We start from the raw sequence: 16607 nt of genomic DNA on the forward strand, positions 1-16607 counted from the left end.
TGTTTGCAGCACAACACCGACCACCATTTTCCATGATTTAAAAAAACAAGCTTTTTGGTACAGCTGTTTAATAAATTCAACAAATGAAGTAAACTTTAAAAAAGAAATTCATTAAAAATATTAAATAAAGATTATACAAGTCACAGGATGTCCATGATTTAGAGTGTATCAATGTGAGAAGAATTCCTTCCCAGTCTCCGAATCTAAAGACGTTATCAAAATTTTCTCAGATATACAGAGTGATGCTTAAGATACAGTTGACGATTTTATTTTCAATGTATCATTTCTCTTTCCTCAGCAGAGAAAAAAAAAAAAAAAACAAAACCTCAGCAACTATTTCTGGGATTCTTCAAAGGAGTAGGAGTACACCGCCTGCTCCTACTCTTTAAGCATTGATTTTCTACACAATCTGTGATATGGTTTCTCAGAAATGCTGTTTGGCAGTGCTGAAAATTTCACGTGTTTTCAAACTTAAGCCATCCAGACTACACAGTTCAGTATTTTCAGCTCCTTTCATTTTCCTTTTCCCTTTAATTATAGAAGTCTCTATTCCCTCTTTTTGCAACTGTGGTCAAGAAAGATGCTACATGCAACTGTTTGTAGAAAGAACGTACGTGGTTTTTTTTTTTTTTCTTCTCGTGACGATTCACATAAGTTCTTCCCAAATACAAAAGCTGCGCTATGGCTAACTGATGACACTACAAGACAACACTTTACTCCTAACAACTTTTAGACCCTCACCCGTTCATCCCTCTGACTGGTGGATGTGCCACATGCCCGGGGGAGAAAAAGCAAGTAGACACTCTAATTTTAAACTTGCACTGAAAAGCACTTTCAAAATAGTAATAGTTGAGCTGCATCTCAGACCTGACTTTTCCTGCTCAATCCATTCCCCAGGACCCCTCTCCTGCTCCGAGTCCGGGTCGGTCGGGCGCCGGTTTCTGAAATCGCACCGCATAGTTTATTGCGAAGCTGAGTGGGTGGGTCCACGCGCACACCCAGACTCCGGCCAGGACGCCGAGCCCGGAGCGCCGCGTCGCGCGCCCGGATCGCGGTCCCGCGCCCTCCGCCCGGCCTCACCACAAATCCCAGTTTGAAAGAAAACTTCACGAGGCCGAAATGAACCTCCCCTGGTCGCTGCAATTCTTCCTTTCGAGCCGGCAGAAAACGTGAGATTTATTACGACTCGGGGCGGGGGTGGGGGGGAAGTGGATGGGGGAGGCTGCCGGGGCACTCTCGGAAGCGGGTTACCTGGTCCCCCACCAGCCCCCGCCCCGGCCTGGGGGGCGGGTCCCGCCGTCCGGGGGCGCCCGGCCTGGGGCGACGCGGCCCGGCGCGCGGGTGGGCGCGAGGGAGGGAGCGCGTCGCGGAGCCGCCGGGGCAGCACTTGTCCTGTAATCGATTGCCGAGCGCGCCGAGCGGCCCAGCGCGCAGAGACGCGCACACGCGCCTCGCCAGCCCGCGCGCACACACATACACACAAACACACACACACACACGCACCCAGGCACAAGCGCCCCGGCCCCGCACACGCGCGCGCGCGCACGTCCGCCCGCGCCCCGGGCCCCGCCGCCCGCCGCCCGCCGCCAGCCCGCCCTCCGCCCGCGGGCGTCTGCGCGAGCCCGGCCGGCGGGGGAGATGTGCTCTGGCTCCGGCGGATCGGTTTCTCGGGGTTTGACCAGCTGTCCCGGGCTAACCCTGCTTCTCGCTGAAGATGGAGGAAGTAAAAACAGGATTACCCTTAGCTACAGATCCACTGCCTTAGTTTCCACCACCAACTGCAGTGCACAAACACACGTTAGGCACAGGAAAGAAAGAAAGAGAGAGGACACACTAACAGTAAACACAAACAAAAGGGTGATGGGATTATTTTACTGCATGCACTGCTGAGGTAAATCTCCGCTTGGCTTTTGCGTGGTGAAGAACAGCTCTTGTTTTATTTGTCTTCTGATTCATAGATTATATATAAATATGTGTATCTGATTTGCAAGGAGGGGGGGAGTGTTTTTCAAAGTTAAGTGTAATTATATAGCATCTCGTTTTGCACCGTGATGTGATCAAATGACTTGTTGCTGTTAACCAGTAATAATAAGATATAGATACTATAGATATTTTTTCTCTGGGAGGGATGCATTGTGGTTATGATTAGGCTAATGATTTCTGTAAAGGACGCTCAGGGAATCGGGTTGAAGATGATGTCTTCTGCCTTAATTTATCGTCCCCTGCTTGTAATCTGTTTCTGGGATGTTAATCGATTAATCAGTTCTCATCTCTATAGCTGTCATGGATTTGGACTTGTTTTGCTTTGTTTTAACTTGAATTCCAAGAAAGGTGGGGTAGCCTGGGATAAATTGCAGCTGTGTTTCTATCCCAGCTATAAGGGAATATCCAAATCCTGTTGGAATTAAACAACAACAACAAGCTGGTATGACACGTAAAAAGGCAGCAGTTAAATCACTTTGACAGGTTCTGGTGTGGGTGAAAGAGATGGACTTAAGATTTAATTTATTATTATTATTTTGCCAAGGGCGAAAAACAGTCCTGTGAAGTTGGCCTAGGTTCTTTGCTGGGTTCCCCCTGACTGTCCCTCCCCTACCCCCCCCCCCCCCCCCCTTCTTTCAGTTTTCTTGTCTTAGCTTTTGGTCGATTCTTAAGGAACCGGTGGATCAAGTTTTTTCTCTTCTTGTTAATCGCATTGCTGTAGCACTGACTGACCTCTCTCTCTCTCTCTTTTTTTTCCTCTTTCCTGAAAGTACGTGGTGCCATTCCTGAGTGACTTTTCCTACTAGACCATCCCAAAGGGACGAGGGGGAGGGGTGAAGGAGGAGGAGGTGGTGGTGGAGGAGAAGGGGGGTGTTCCTTCTCTCTCATTTCTTGGTTTTGTTTATCAGCCGATCTGTTTGCTGGATTTGGGCTCGGAATGACCCACCTGTAAAGTGCTTTCCCTTCCTCCTTGCCTTGAACTCTGCAGGGGGCTTGGCTTGGAAGGGGCAAGGGAGGGAAAGAGAAGGGGGAAACACAAAAAACTTCTTTCTTTCTCTCTCCGTTTATCTTCAGCACGACATTGTCACCTCCTCTTTGAGGGGTTAGAAGAAGCTGAGATCTCCCGACAGAGCTGGAAATGGTGATGAATCTTTTTTAATCAAAGGACAATTTCTTTTGTATGTACATTTCGTTTCTCTTTCTCCTTTTCTTTCTTTCCTTCTCTGAGGGTTAATAATCTTTTCATTGATGGGGCAGACTTCTTTCGCTTCTCCCTGACGTTTCTTTCTTAATCTGTGTGTGTTAAATGTGTACATTTTTAAAGAGATAAACTCATTTGTAAAATATCCGAAGAAACTGCTCCCCTTTTAAACTTTATGGATGCCTTTCTTTAAAGCCTTATGTAATCATAATTTGAAAGAATTTGGTAACAGTACAGCAGGTTGAAATTTAAGTGCTGTGTAGTGACTGAGTTGGGAATTTGATCTGATTATTCCATAAAGAAGAAAAGTTTTTTTTTTGGGGGGGGGGGGGGTTGGTAGGGAGGGTGGTGGTGAAGAAGGGGAGGGGAGGGAGAAGGGAAGTGGTTTTGGAGACAAGAAGTGAAGCTGCCTGTTTTCCAGTAAGTAATGGAGAAATTCCAGGAGCCAGGGCTAAATATACTTGGCGATCAATACAGAAATGGCTCATTGTGAATAATTTAGCTGCTGGTGCAGTGAGAGTTTTGAAACTAAAGGCAAAAAGGACCAGGGCCAAAGGAAAAAAAAAAAAATAAGTAAAAATCATCTCAGGACATGTCAATTCTTTAAACTTTTTTCTTCAAAGAATACAGTTAGCTTATCGATCTTTTCATTATGTGGAATCAAAGCTAGGGGGTGTCATCTCATACAATTTATTTTTGTTTCTGAGAAGTAAGTTCTTCTTTTGTGTCATTGGTGCATGAAAACAATTCCCCAAACTTTACAAAAGTGATCCCCTTCCTCACAGCAAGAAGTGTATGAATTTTTTCAAATTGGAAGGTATTAAGTAGGCTCGGCATTAGTAGCCAACCATGGTCTGGCAGTAAATTAAGGTTATATTGAACAGGTGCTCACACAGAACTTGGGGCTGGCTAAAATGTCAATACAAGCCGGGCAGTTGGGTAACTGCTGCAGAAACCTTCCAGAGGTACTTGAGCACGAAGTTTTTCTGTTTTGTTTTGTTTTTCCTCTGTTTGTTTGTCCTCCCCCCTCCCTGTTAGAACATGATGAACCAACTTGCAACAATTGTGAATAGAGCTATCTGTATACTGGGAAAGTCCTCAGACTGCAGCTTGATTGTAGGAAGTAGTGAATGGTAAAATACTTCAGTCCCAGTTAAAGCGGGCACATTTGAGGTGTATCCCCTTCCTCTTTTTTTCCCTCTAAACTGAGTAAATTCTGATGAACAGAGTCTTTACTTTCTCGATGCAGCCCATCTCACAGCACACTTATCTTTCCTATCCTATCTCCAGCAGGAATCAGATCATTTGCAGAAAGAGTTCAGTGACTTGCAAATGAGCACATACAGTACACCATAGTATGTTTCTTGGGCACAGGTTGCAGCCGCAGCAACGTGGGCTAACTGCTTGGAGCTTCAAATAAGTTAAGCATTTAATGGCAGAGACTGAAAGGAATCCTTGTGTTAAGGGTATAATCTTTTGTATTGCAGCACTGCACGTTGACTATGGAAACAGAGGCTATTGATGGCTATATAACGTGTAAGTATTCGTTTTCATTCATCTGTTATTGGTAAATAAAAGCATGTTTGTTACCTGTATTTTAATTTCTGAATTGGAAATTTTTATCAAGAATTGTGTACTCTTACTATCTGTTCCCAGTTTCACCTTGTAAATGAGTTTGAGAAAATAGCAGGAAAGTGAAATAAGAAGGAACCATATAGATACATACTTGCCATATTAAGGATATTATTTAAGTCAGTAATAGTTTAGCAGATCAAAACTTTCCTACTTGATTTTTTTCACTTAAGTTTAGACTAGGTTGGGTTACATATATGTCTACAAATATGGCGTGTACTAAATATTTAGTACTCTGTAACCTAATTTTTCAGACACACAATATGAAAGAGAATTAGCTCACTTAAGTTGACTTCTTTCTTTCTTTTTTTTTTTTTTAGCAAACTCTCAAACACCCAAGTCTCTGGCCAACGTTTTGGAAATACTCATTAAAAATACCGGGTGCTTAATGATTAAGTTAGATGTTAAAGGAAAATTTTTTTCAAGCAGAAGATACTTTAGACATTAACCACTCCATTTGTCCTTATTTTACAATTAAGATGACTGTGGTAGTGAAATTTTGTAAATGTTTTATTCTGTGCTGGTTGTGGCTTTTCATCATTTCGTTCATTTATTATATATTTTAAAATAACTTTTCCTTATAATTTTTTGAGAGAAAAATGTATTTCATCAACATTTCAAGACTATGCATGCTTTTGCATATATGATTACAAAGTTGGTAATTAGATTTTAGGTGACAGTGAATAGAGACCAAAAGATTTTATTTTGTGAAAACAGGTGACAATGAGCTTTCACCTGAAAGGGAGCACTCCAATATGGCAATTGACCTCACCTCAAGCACACCCAATGGACAACATGCCTCACCAAGTCACATGACAAGCAGTAAGTCTTTATTTTATGATTTTTTTTTTCCTATTTCTCTAGTGATAGACTTGAATCTGTTAGGTCTGTAGGGTCCACTCACATTGTGGTGTAGCTGCTGCTATAGATTTTGCTAAAGAAAGAACAACACAGATTTATTCCTGCTCATTTTGGTATCATAAAGCATGAGCCTCCTTACTAGTCTGAACTATCCCAAGGTGGCATTTGGCAGCTGGTGCTTACCTGTATCAGGTAAGAAATGTTAGGCTTTGCTGGTTATTCTTTTGTTTTGCCAGGTTTATGACGATTTATTTTTTGTTGTTGAGTTAAAAATACGGAAACATGTTACTTCATAGTAAAAAACAAAAAGGAAAAATTTCTGTTCTATTGCCTTGGCACAAAGCTAATACATTAGTGGTAGAATCGTAGTGTTAGTTGCTTTTTTAAGAAAACGTGAAAGTTTCTTGTCCAAAGCATTGGAAGTAATATGTGACCGAAAATTTGTAGAACTCATTTACATACATTTCTCTGACAAAGTGAAAGCATTTTGTTTTAGGTTGTCAGAAAAGAACTGAGAAAATTTGGAAGGATGTTTTGAACTTGCTGGAATAGTTTTGGCTACTATTTTTGATAAAGAGTCATTCTTTATATCAAGATATAGCAAACATTGTTTTTGTGTAATAAAAAAACAACTTGCATGCTGTCAGTGACAGAAGACAAATACTTTATTAAGGATTTGGTTTGTTTTCTCTTAATTACGTTTCATAAGTTGTCAAGTGCAAATGCTTTATTACTCCTACTTAAACTTAATTTGAAATCTTGTGTTTCCCTTTTACTTCTGATATGTGTTATATTCTTATATAGAAAGGACATCTGATTTCCATCTAAATGCAATGTAATTTAAAAGCTTTCTATTTGGGTGACATGTGAAGGAAAGGCGTTTTCTTTTTAAAGATGATTTAATAACAAACTGAATCATATGATGAATTATGAGTATATTCTTAATATGTTAATTCTGATTATCCTGAGAGAACAAATTTTTCTTTCCACTTCCCTCTTATAGCTTTCAAAACTTGAATTTATTGTAAAGTTACTAGCTTCATAGGTAGTTAAGTCTTCTGAATTATAAGCAACAGTATATAGAGTACTGGTAAATACATTTTGCAGTTTGTTATTTTTAAGTGACTCTAGCTATTGACTTGAAAGTTTGACTGAGCTGTATGAACTTGCTTTACTTTTTTAAAAGTTTTCTATGTTTGTATTATTGGGAATCACTTCCTAGGAAGATTTCATTCTAGAAGCAGTCACTGAAATTCCTTTATCACATAGGAAGAGAAATTAATAGTAAGAGAATGTATATTAATTATAATGCTAATCTCTTGTAATGGATCTTGTAGCATTAATTAATTTTTTTGCTAGTTGACTATTAATTTGATAAAAGTTATGTACTGTTGCAATATAGGGAGTATAATTTTTGAACATTTTAACATTTAATGTGACTAGGTCCTTGGCAGAATAGATTTTTATTTTTCAGATAATTTTCATTTAATTTCCTAAAGCATAATGATAGATTGATATGAGTTTCTGTTAGCTTAAAATTTAGCTTAATATTGTCTTTAGAAACATTGAGTATGAGGGGTAGGTAATAATATGTAATTGGACTTTGTTATCCCTGAGCCACCACTGGAATATCAGCAGGAAAGTGCTTGTTAATTGGTTAATTAGACCCTTTATTGGTGAATTTGATTTTGGTTTTGAAGTAATCTTTTCTAAAAGGCAGTTCACTTATTTATTTTGAATACACGTTGCAGAGTTTTAGGCATGATCACTTGGACAAATAAAAACTGTGCTTTTGACATTTGAGTTTTTCTCACCCAACAACAGTAAAATTATGTTTGGTAAAGAGATTTTTTTTTTTGTTTCTTCTTTTTTTTAACTTACTAGCCTGTGGCAATTCCATCTTAGTAGAGTTTTTGGCTAAGCTGCATGTGTTTTCATGTTCTTTTCCAAAGAGTTGCAGGTTAAATATTTTGGCTCTCACTTCAGAGCTGTCTGTTGCATCCTTTACATAGCCTCTATTTACAGTATCTAGGTTACCCACTTAGGTGTTAGATGGAGAAGATACCCATTTTTCCTCTCTTTTAGATCTAGGAGAATATCAGCATTTTAGATTGCCAACGCAAATAGCACTAGAGAGGGACTCTTGTCTGTTAATTAGAATAAGAAACCTATAGTTGGTCACTCAGATGTTTTTCTGTTACTTGGAATAATGATTTGTACATTTGCGACTTGGCAAATCACTTGTAGCCGAGATCACTAGTTTACCTAAATCTCTTTATATGCATTGCTGACTTTATTCTATGAAAAGATCTTACTTATTTTCTGCATTTCTTTAATATCTTCAAATAGTCTTCCTACAGGGCTGTGACTTCCAGAAACAGAATTGCAATGTTGATTGAAAGTATTAGAGCCGAAAGTAAATGTGAAAACCTTTATAGATAGAATGAGATAGGCTCCGTAGCAGTAAGGAGGGGACAGGAGTATATGTGTAAGAGGTGAAAAGTTATTTTAAAACAGTTAAAAAAAAATAAGAGAAATAGAATCTTTGATTTTTATGAGATAACTAACGTCCTAGCAGTAAAGTAACACTGCCATGTGAGAACCCACTTATTTTCACTGTAGGAAAGTGGTCGGTTGTATTCTGAGGTCATAGTTGTTTGTTTGGGTTATTTGACGACTATTCTAAGATGAAGGGTACCTGTGCAACTTGCTGCCAGCTATTGTATAAAAAATAATGACAGCAGCTATCATGATTTGACAGTGCTAGAAGAGCACATCGGTCACTTGGGAGAGAACTAAAAATGTACAATGCCTAACAGTCTTTGGTTTTAAAATTCAGCATGTAAGATAATCTTAAAAAGATGTGAGAGGTATTCGTGAACTTAACATTTTGTAATGACTACTTCCTATGTTTTCGAGTGAGTTTTCTTAGAGAAATTTGGACTTTTTCTTCTAGAATGAGGATCTCTTTGATAAGAAGATGGGCATTGTTGCCTGAGATCATTAGTGTACATATTGAGTCTGCTGACAATCTCCTGTGTCAGGGATGACAGTGTCTGCCTTGATGGCTACTGGAAATACACAGTGTTAAGTGATTTTAAAAATAGAATCTGGAAGTTAAGAATCTGAGACAGACAACTCAGACAGAACAATATAAAAATAATCCATATTATATTTCGGCCCATCGGATGAGACTTTATTTTATGATTCCTTCTGTCTCTGGGTTAGCTCATTTCCAATTCTTGTATACTTGTTTCTGTATTGGTTTCAGATTATTCTGTAACTGCTGCTGAGTATTTTGAAAGGGTTTCAAGGTTCAAGAAATTGTAATTAATCCTGTTTTCCTTATCATCGTCTACTTTTATAATGCCAGTAAATAAATTTTCTTTGGAGATAGCTAATGGTGTGAAAGTGTGTTGTGACACAAATTTTTTTCCTATTACTTTAAAACCTTTACCTGGATCCACTTTGCAGTCAATACCATTTATCAGTCAGTTTGATGGCCAGGTGGCATGTGTGGAATTGGAAGAAGTAGTAATTCTAGTTTTACAAGACTTTGACCAATAATCAGGTCAGTGAATCTAGTTTATTCTTTTCGGAGTGCTTCACATTCATTTTTTTTTTTTTTTCCTCTTAGCTGGTTTCCATTTTTAGAACCTTGTGAAGTGTAAGTATATTATGGTGTCTATTTTTCCTGTGTGGAAATGGAGGCTTGAAGAAACCAGTTGTCTTCTAAGGTTCCTTAGGAAAAGGATGAAGTTGTCAGGATGGGGACACTGATACTACCTTGTGGGTTAGTTAGATCACTGATATCTGTAAAATGTCATTATCTCAGGGTCCCACCATGTCCAGAACTGACCCAGGTTTTAGTGGCAAAAACAGTATTACAGGAGTAGAATAGGGTTATTATGAGGGTGGAGTGATAACAGATAATCTTGTTAAGCAGATGTTCTAATACACTTTTAAAAATATGGCTTGTATCTTGAGACTCACCAGCTTTCTGAGTTGTCTTCTGTAGCTTAGCTTGGCAGTCACCCTTGGTTGGATTTCCACAGGACACACCCTAATATAACACCAGATGGACTTGATGTAAAAGCTCATTCTGTTTTTCAATTGTAGTACTTAGTTTTGTATATATATGCAACATACCTTACATTTAGTTTTTACTTGTTAGGAAATTTTTTTAAAAAGTTTGACTTGATTTCTTTATAGCTATCAGTGGTGTCATGGCCATGTACCAAGAGAGGGAAAAAAAAAAAGAAAAGAACTAAAGGAAGTATGTATGAGCAGGGAATTAACAGCAAAATTGCTGTATTTTTTTTTTTTTTTTCTTTGCTCTTCATTCTGCCTCATCTTTTAAGTCTGCTTTGAAATAAGAATAAATGTCTGTCTTGGAGAAACAAAATAGTTCACTGTAGAAGTGTTGTTTTTATTGCCTCTATCTTTGTCTAAATTTGTCTTATCCAATGAAAACACAGTGAAAACAGTGTAACATGATTGGTTAGGTTCTTTTGGGACTCTTCCTTCAAGCTGCCAGGAATTCAGATCTCTGGGTCCCATGCTCTTCTCTCCTCACTTTGAATATCAATATATTTTGATTTTATAATATTCTAAAAGATCAGTAGCCGCGTGACAGTCCTAAAATGAGGTAGACCGTGTTGTTTTTCTTTGCCTGTTTCCTTTATACCTGTTTATGTGAACAGATATAAGTGTATTTTATACTTGGTGATCTGGTAGGAGTTTCCTTTTATGAATTAATTGGGCTCAGGAATCTCTGTTGAAATAGGTAAAGAGTATTTAGGAACTATTTTTCTTTATTTTAAATGCTTAATCGCACTGGAGTGAGAAAGAGAAGGAGAGTATAATTTACTGAGTGTACATAGGATGCCGAGTGCTAAGCTAAGTGCATCCCTCTTATTTCACTTAGTCTCCACAACAGCTCTGTGAGGACACTCGGCTTTATAATACCGAGAACTGAGGCTTAGAAGTAGTAGATTGCAGGTGGTTAAAAATATGGGCTTTGGAGTTATACACGGCCTTGTTAGAATTCTTGCTTTGCCACTGATCTGCTCTGTGATCTCAGTCATCTTACTTCACATCTCTGAGCTCCCGTTTCCCTATTTGTAGCATGTAAGCAGTCCTTACCTCATTGGACTGTTGTGAGGTTTAAATGAGGCAATATATACAAAATACTTAGCACACTTCCTGGCACATGCTAACATCTAATAAATAATCACTGCTCTAACCCTCAGAGCAGGCACATTACTTTTGCACCAGTCCATGATTCATAAGAAAGCTTTTTTCCAAAACCATGTTTGTTTGAAATTCAGGTCTTTTGCTGTTTCCATTTTACTACAGAGGTCCATGGAACAGAAATAGGCATTTCAAATAGTTTAGGGTAAAACTGGCAGGAAAAAAAACGCTCTGTTATTTAAAGGATCTGTGAAGATTTGGTTTAGAAAGAAGTAGAGTTCGTCTGTATGGCAGAATTTTTTTTTTTATTGGGCTTCAGTGTTCCTGAGCATAGTTTTATGTTTTTGATTACATGTCAAGAAAATCATTGCTCAGCATTGGTACTGTAAATACACCAGTTATTAAGAATAGAAAAATTCCTCTTAATAGAGTAACCTAGCCATCTCTAGGGAGAAGGCAATGGCACCCCACTCCAGTACTCTTGCCTGGAAAATCCCATGGATGGAAGAGCCTGGTAGGCTGCAGTCCATGGGGTCCCTAAGAGTTGGACACGACTGAGCGACTTCACTTTCATACATTGGAGAAGGAACTGGCAACCCACTCCAGTGTTCTTGCCCGCAGAGTCTCAGGGACGGGGGAGCCTGGTGGGCTGCCTTCTATGGGGTCGCACAGAGTTGGACATGACTGAAGCGCCTTAGCAGCAGCAGCAGCAGCCATATCTAGAATCAGTTTTTTTCTTTGAAAATCTGTATCTAAAATTTCACCTCATTTGTTGCTTGTGGCAGAACCATAAATTCTCATTTGATGATACCTGATCAAGCCGTAGGCCTGATTGTTGATTAATTGTGCATTTTGTGGGTAATAGCTTAAGTGTTTTAAATTTGAGGTCAACTTAAAATATAATTATCACTTATAGGCATTTGACACGTTGCTATATTGTTCTAGCTGATTAATTCGGCAAATATTTGTAGGCAGTCTTTTATGTGTCAGGCATTGTAGGGGAGATTCAGAGGTGAATGGTACACTATTCTAGTCCTCCTGGAGCTCATCCTCTAATTTAAAGAGACATCTAGACAAGGCAGTATTCTGTGATAAGCTCAGTGTTATTATTATGCAGAGCAAGGAATGGTACTGGTTTGGGAAGACTTCTTGGAGGGAGAGTTTCTTTAAGCTGAGACTTACTAAATGAATAGGATTTAGGAGAGAAGCAGAAGCCTTGTTCACCAATGAACCCACAATGGGAGCTGAGAGATAATATGATTATGTTCTGGGAAATAAAGCAGATTGGTGTCTGTGGAGTGTGAAGTTGGAATCTTGGAATCTGAAGCCTGAGATGACTCTGGAGAATTGATCAGGGCAAGATAATGGAGTATCTTATATAAGAGAAAACTTGGATTTCATTTTCAAGGGAGCACGAGGTTTAAACAAAGCTGATGACTTCAGTCTTCTTATTGACATGGATCATATCAGCTATAATAGGGGTAAAAATATTGTAGATGGGAACCAGTCCAGAGGCAGGGACTTCTTTAACAGACTTCTGCAGTGATAGAATGAAAAATCATGAGAGCTATAGTAGTGCATATAATAAGGAAGGGAAGGATTTGGGAAATAATAGCTTAAAGTGGACAGGACTTGGATAGAAGGGTTAAAGAGAGGAGAAATTTCATGATGATGATCTCTAGATTATTGGATAGATGGAGTAGGTTCCATCAGGGAAGATAGGAAATAGTGAAGCAGGTTTCCAGGGTAAGATTTAATTTAATTCTGCATACAGAGTGTTTGAAGCACCTGTGGAATTTGGGAGAGGCTAGTAATCAGGCCGGAGGATAGATTAGACTAAGTGTGAATTTTCCTAATTAGTGAAATCTAATATGTAGCTTCTGATTTTGTTACTTTTCCTCCTGTATTACTTTAACAATAGTTTAGTATTTCTTAAAAAAATTCTTCCCTAAGTAATTCTCAACATTTCATCATTGACCATATTTTCCCAACTGCCCCCATAAAATAAAAATTCTATATTGAAACACATGAGCACAGGTTTTAATGAACTCTTTTTGCTTAATGGAGTCCTTTTATGCTAGTGTCTGAAGTTGGACTAAGGGCTTCCCAAGTGGTGAAGAACCCACCTGCCAATGCGGGAAACACGGGTTTAATCCCTGGGTTGGGAAGATCCTCTGGAGGAGGAAAATGGAAACCCACCCCAGTATTCTTGCCTGGAAAATTCCGTGAACAAAGGAGCCTGGTGGGCTACAGTTCATGGGGTTGCAAAAAGTTGGACACGATTGAGTGACGGAGCAGGCACGCATGCAGAAGTTGGGTTAGTTGTTGTGACTGACTCTGATTTTTAAGCAAAACATGCTAGCCTTTCAACTTCAAATTTTGTGGTATATATAATATCATAACTTTGATGGTTACATGTTTTTAAAAATCATAAGGCTAATGTATGCCATATACTCCAAGTCCTCTATCATAATGGTTTGTCTTTATTCTGTAACCTGTTTCTCATCTGTAAATATGTAGTTTAAAACATGAGGAAAGATTTGTTAAAAAGTACTAGCCAGTTCTGCTATGTTACTAGTTAAAGAATTTCATGATTTTAAGCAGATCCTTTTTGAAAACTTTGTGGTAAATATGCAACATGATATATGTCATTTGAAAATTATTTGGTATAGAATTGTTTTAAAGTTTATGATATTGTGCTTCTTGGGATAAAAGAATGTAGGGGGAAAAGTGTGGTATAGAATACATCTTAATCTATTTCCTCAAAATATATTTTATAGAACTTCATCTTAGAAATGTAAGCTTTAATTACCCAAGACATCATGAAAATTCAAGTGAATGTTGATGATGAAAAGAACTTCATCTGAAATTTCCTTTATGTAGAGATTTAGAACTCGCTATAGAGACATTTTTGTCTTTCAGTTGTTGATCCAACAAACCTTTATTAATGCTTTTTTAGTGTAATGCATTGCTGATGCTCGGGCATCAAAAGTAAGTTAGGGAGTTTTTTAGGGGAGGATGTTGCCTTTCAAGGTCCAAATGAATTCATATTTTATTTGTGATATTAATGATCCTCTTGCATTTAGAACCAAATAAATGTGATATGCTCACCATGATTTATATCGATTGTAGATAAATGAACTGCTTCTCACCTTTTATGCCTGAGAATTCTTCAAAAGTGTATAAATCTGAAGATGCACAATGAAACAAAGGCGAAAATACAGCGAGCTTCTAAAATAAATTCCCACTGGAGACCATTTCCTCAAGAAATTTTTTTATAATCTAGTATTTGATTCTCAGCCTTGTAAGTTCCAAAACTTGACTAGTGGCACACGTAGAGTGATCCCATATCTCATGGTTGACTCACATTAAACAAGTTTACAAAGTTGATGTTTAAAATTGAAATGCCAATTTATGTCTGTATTTTCATTAAAAATAAAACAAACCTCCAACTAATGTAGGATCTTGATCACTCCAGTTGGCTTGACCAAATCATTTTTTTCTTATGAACTGACTTATGTGGGTAAAGCAACAGAAGTCATTTGGTTAGCAAGGATTCCAAACACAGGGAGTCAATTATATCATTCAAGTGTTTAATGGCATCAGACTAAGAGAGTCTAATACATTCAGCCTCTCAGTAGGGATAGCATTGCCATTTGGATCATTATGGTTGAAGTCTTCTGTGTAGTTCCTTCTTCCCTAAATGGACATAAATTTAGATTCCCTAGATATAGGCTGAGCAAAAATACTTTTGAGTCTTTTTTTTTTTCTTGACTTCCTTGGCTAAATCCTCCAGATTTAGTTTTTAACTTATATGTGCAATCAGGTTATAACCAATTCTTGCTAGCCTAGGACCCATTCATTTTCTTTAGTGTACATTTTACATTTCTGCTTAGGCTTGTTAAATGTTGATTTTACAGCCTAACTCTATGAAAGCAATCTTATAATACTATAAAGGATATCCCAACTACTATTACCATAAGTTCAAACATCTATTCACAGAAATGTTGATTCATGATGTGGTCAGCCATTTAAGAGGTTTTAATATCTGTTTTAGATGAAGATAGGACTTCCCTGGTAGCTCAGACGGTAAAGCGTCTGCCTATAATGCGGGAGACCCGAATTCAAACCCTGGGTCGGGAAGATCTCCTGGAGAAGGAATATACCCACTCCAATATTCTTGCCTGGAAAATTCCGTGGACGGAGGAGCCTGGTAGGTTACAGTCCATGGGGTCACAAAGAGTCGGACACGACTGAATGACTTCACTTTCACTTTTAGATGAAGATAGGAGTACTGCTACCTGAGAAAGACATCTTATATAAGCTGGGGTCTTGGAGAGCTTCTAGTTTATAGGTCAGGAGAAATAAACATCACACTAGTTTCATGAAATCTTGGAAGTAGTTCAACCACCGCAAATGAGATTTTATAGAAAATTATAGTGTTTTAGGTTAGTTAATAGGAAAGCCTGTCTTGATTACTGAGTGTGAATTTAAGAATATTTTTTCAAAGCACACAGTTTTATTTTGGGGCTGTACATTGATTATAAAGAAGTTAATTAGAGATTTTCCAGATGTGAATCTCTGCAGAAAATGGCAGTTTCTTATCTGTGGGTTGGCCAAAAAGTTCATTAGGCTTCTTCCTTAAGATGTTATGGAAAAATCTAAGCGATCCTTTTGGCTAACCCAATATTCTTTATTCCCAGTATACAGTATCATAGTGGGACATTGTAGGAGTCCAGTAATTTTTTGTTGAATTTAGGAACTACTTGTGATTAGCATATTGCATATGTGTATTTAAATAATGTGTTTCTGATCTGTTTGAGGAAATTTGGAAAGTTGATTTCTTAGATGTTGAAATAATTCTGAAATTCCATCTTACTTGTTATTTTCTTTGTTAGGATATGTATTTATACCATGTCTCAGTCTCAAAATGATTTTGTAATCTTCAGATCAGATCCAAACTGATGATCTTCAAGATTCTAAATGTCTTTTAAGTTTTCTGATTCCATACTGTTCGTATTCAGTAGAATCCAAGTTAGTGTAAATGTTTCCATGAATATTTTATAGTCATCTTCATCGTCTTCATTACTAATATCTTTATACGGCATATTTAGAGTTTACAGATTTCAAGCCACATTCTTATAATTTTAGAATCAGTTCTCTATCACTTATTTAAAACTGCATGTACAAAATGGAATGCTTCAATTAACTTTTCTTATGCTCTCCAGATATTTTGAGGAGCATATAATTAATCAGTGTAAAGTCACGTTCTAATAAATTAACATTCTGGGTGTCTACACCTTTGACATTTTTGTCATTGCTCTCTTATTATCATGGAAGCTGTAGCTCTCCTTATACCTGACGGTGTCAACTTTACCTACTACTTACTGAGACATCAGTATGCAGGGCTTGGCCATATTTTGAAGTGCTGGGAAACTGCTGTTTCTGTTGAATTTCTGGCTGAATTCTAAAGAGGAATTTTTATTATTGTTTTTTGTGACTATATAAAACATTCCCTGTAATGGTCATTTTCATGAAGAGATGTTTCATTTCTGTTCAAAACAAACATTTTAGAAAGTAATCTTTACATATGAAAATATATTCTTTTATAAGACATGTCTTTCAAGTCTTTTAATCAAACATGTCAATACCTTTGATATCTAGATGGTCTGAAGTAGATTGCTTGTTTTCAATACATTTGTTACCTTTTTTGTTTTAGAAGTAGCATTTATATACC

General features: G+C 37.8%; 1 protein-coding gene across 13 annotated transcripts in view; it reads left to right on the forward strand.

The window, feature by feature from the left end:
- The first annotated feature begins 1034 nt into the window (after nt 1-1034).
- IKZF2 (IKAROS family zinc finger 2) overlaps nt 1035-16607 on the forward strand; it is a 176174-nt gene continuing 160601 nt past the window's right edge. For 3 of the 13 annotated variants that reach the window (XM_061148819.1, XM_061148832.1, XM_061148830.1), the window contains exons 1-4: nt 1708-1891; nt 3058-3124; nt 4672-4720; nt 5534-5638. In XM_061148819.1, coding sequence (XP_061004802.1) covers nt 3122-3124; nt 4672-4720; nt 5534-5638 — 157 coding nt within the window. In that variant the 5' untranslated portion in view covers nt 1708-1891; nt 3058-3121. Of the gene's footprint in view, nt 1170-1707; nt 1892-2655; nt 2753-2918; nt 3162-4131; nt 4150-4671; nt 4721-5533; nt 5639-5692; nt 5870-16607 lie in introns of those variants that run through there. The other 10 variants (XM_061148826.1, XM_061148822.1, XM_061148825.1 and 7 more) reach the window with 10 other exon arrangements.

Source organism: Dama dama, chromosome 8 (assembly GCF_033118175.1).
Source record: "Dama dama isolate Ldn47 chromosome 8, ASM3311817v1, whole genome shotgun sequence".
NCBI classification, from domain to species: Eukaryota; Metazoa; Chordata; class Mammalia; order Artiodactyla; family Cervidae; genus Dama; species Dama dama.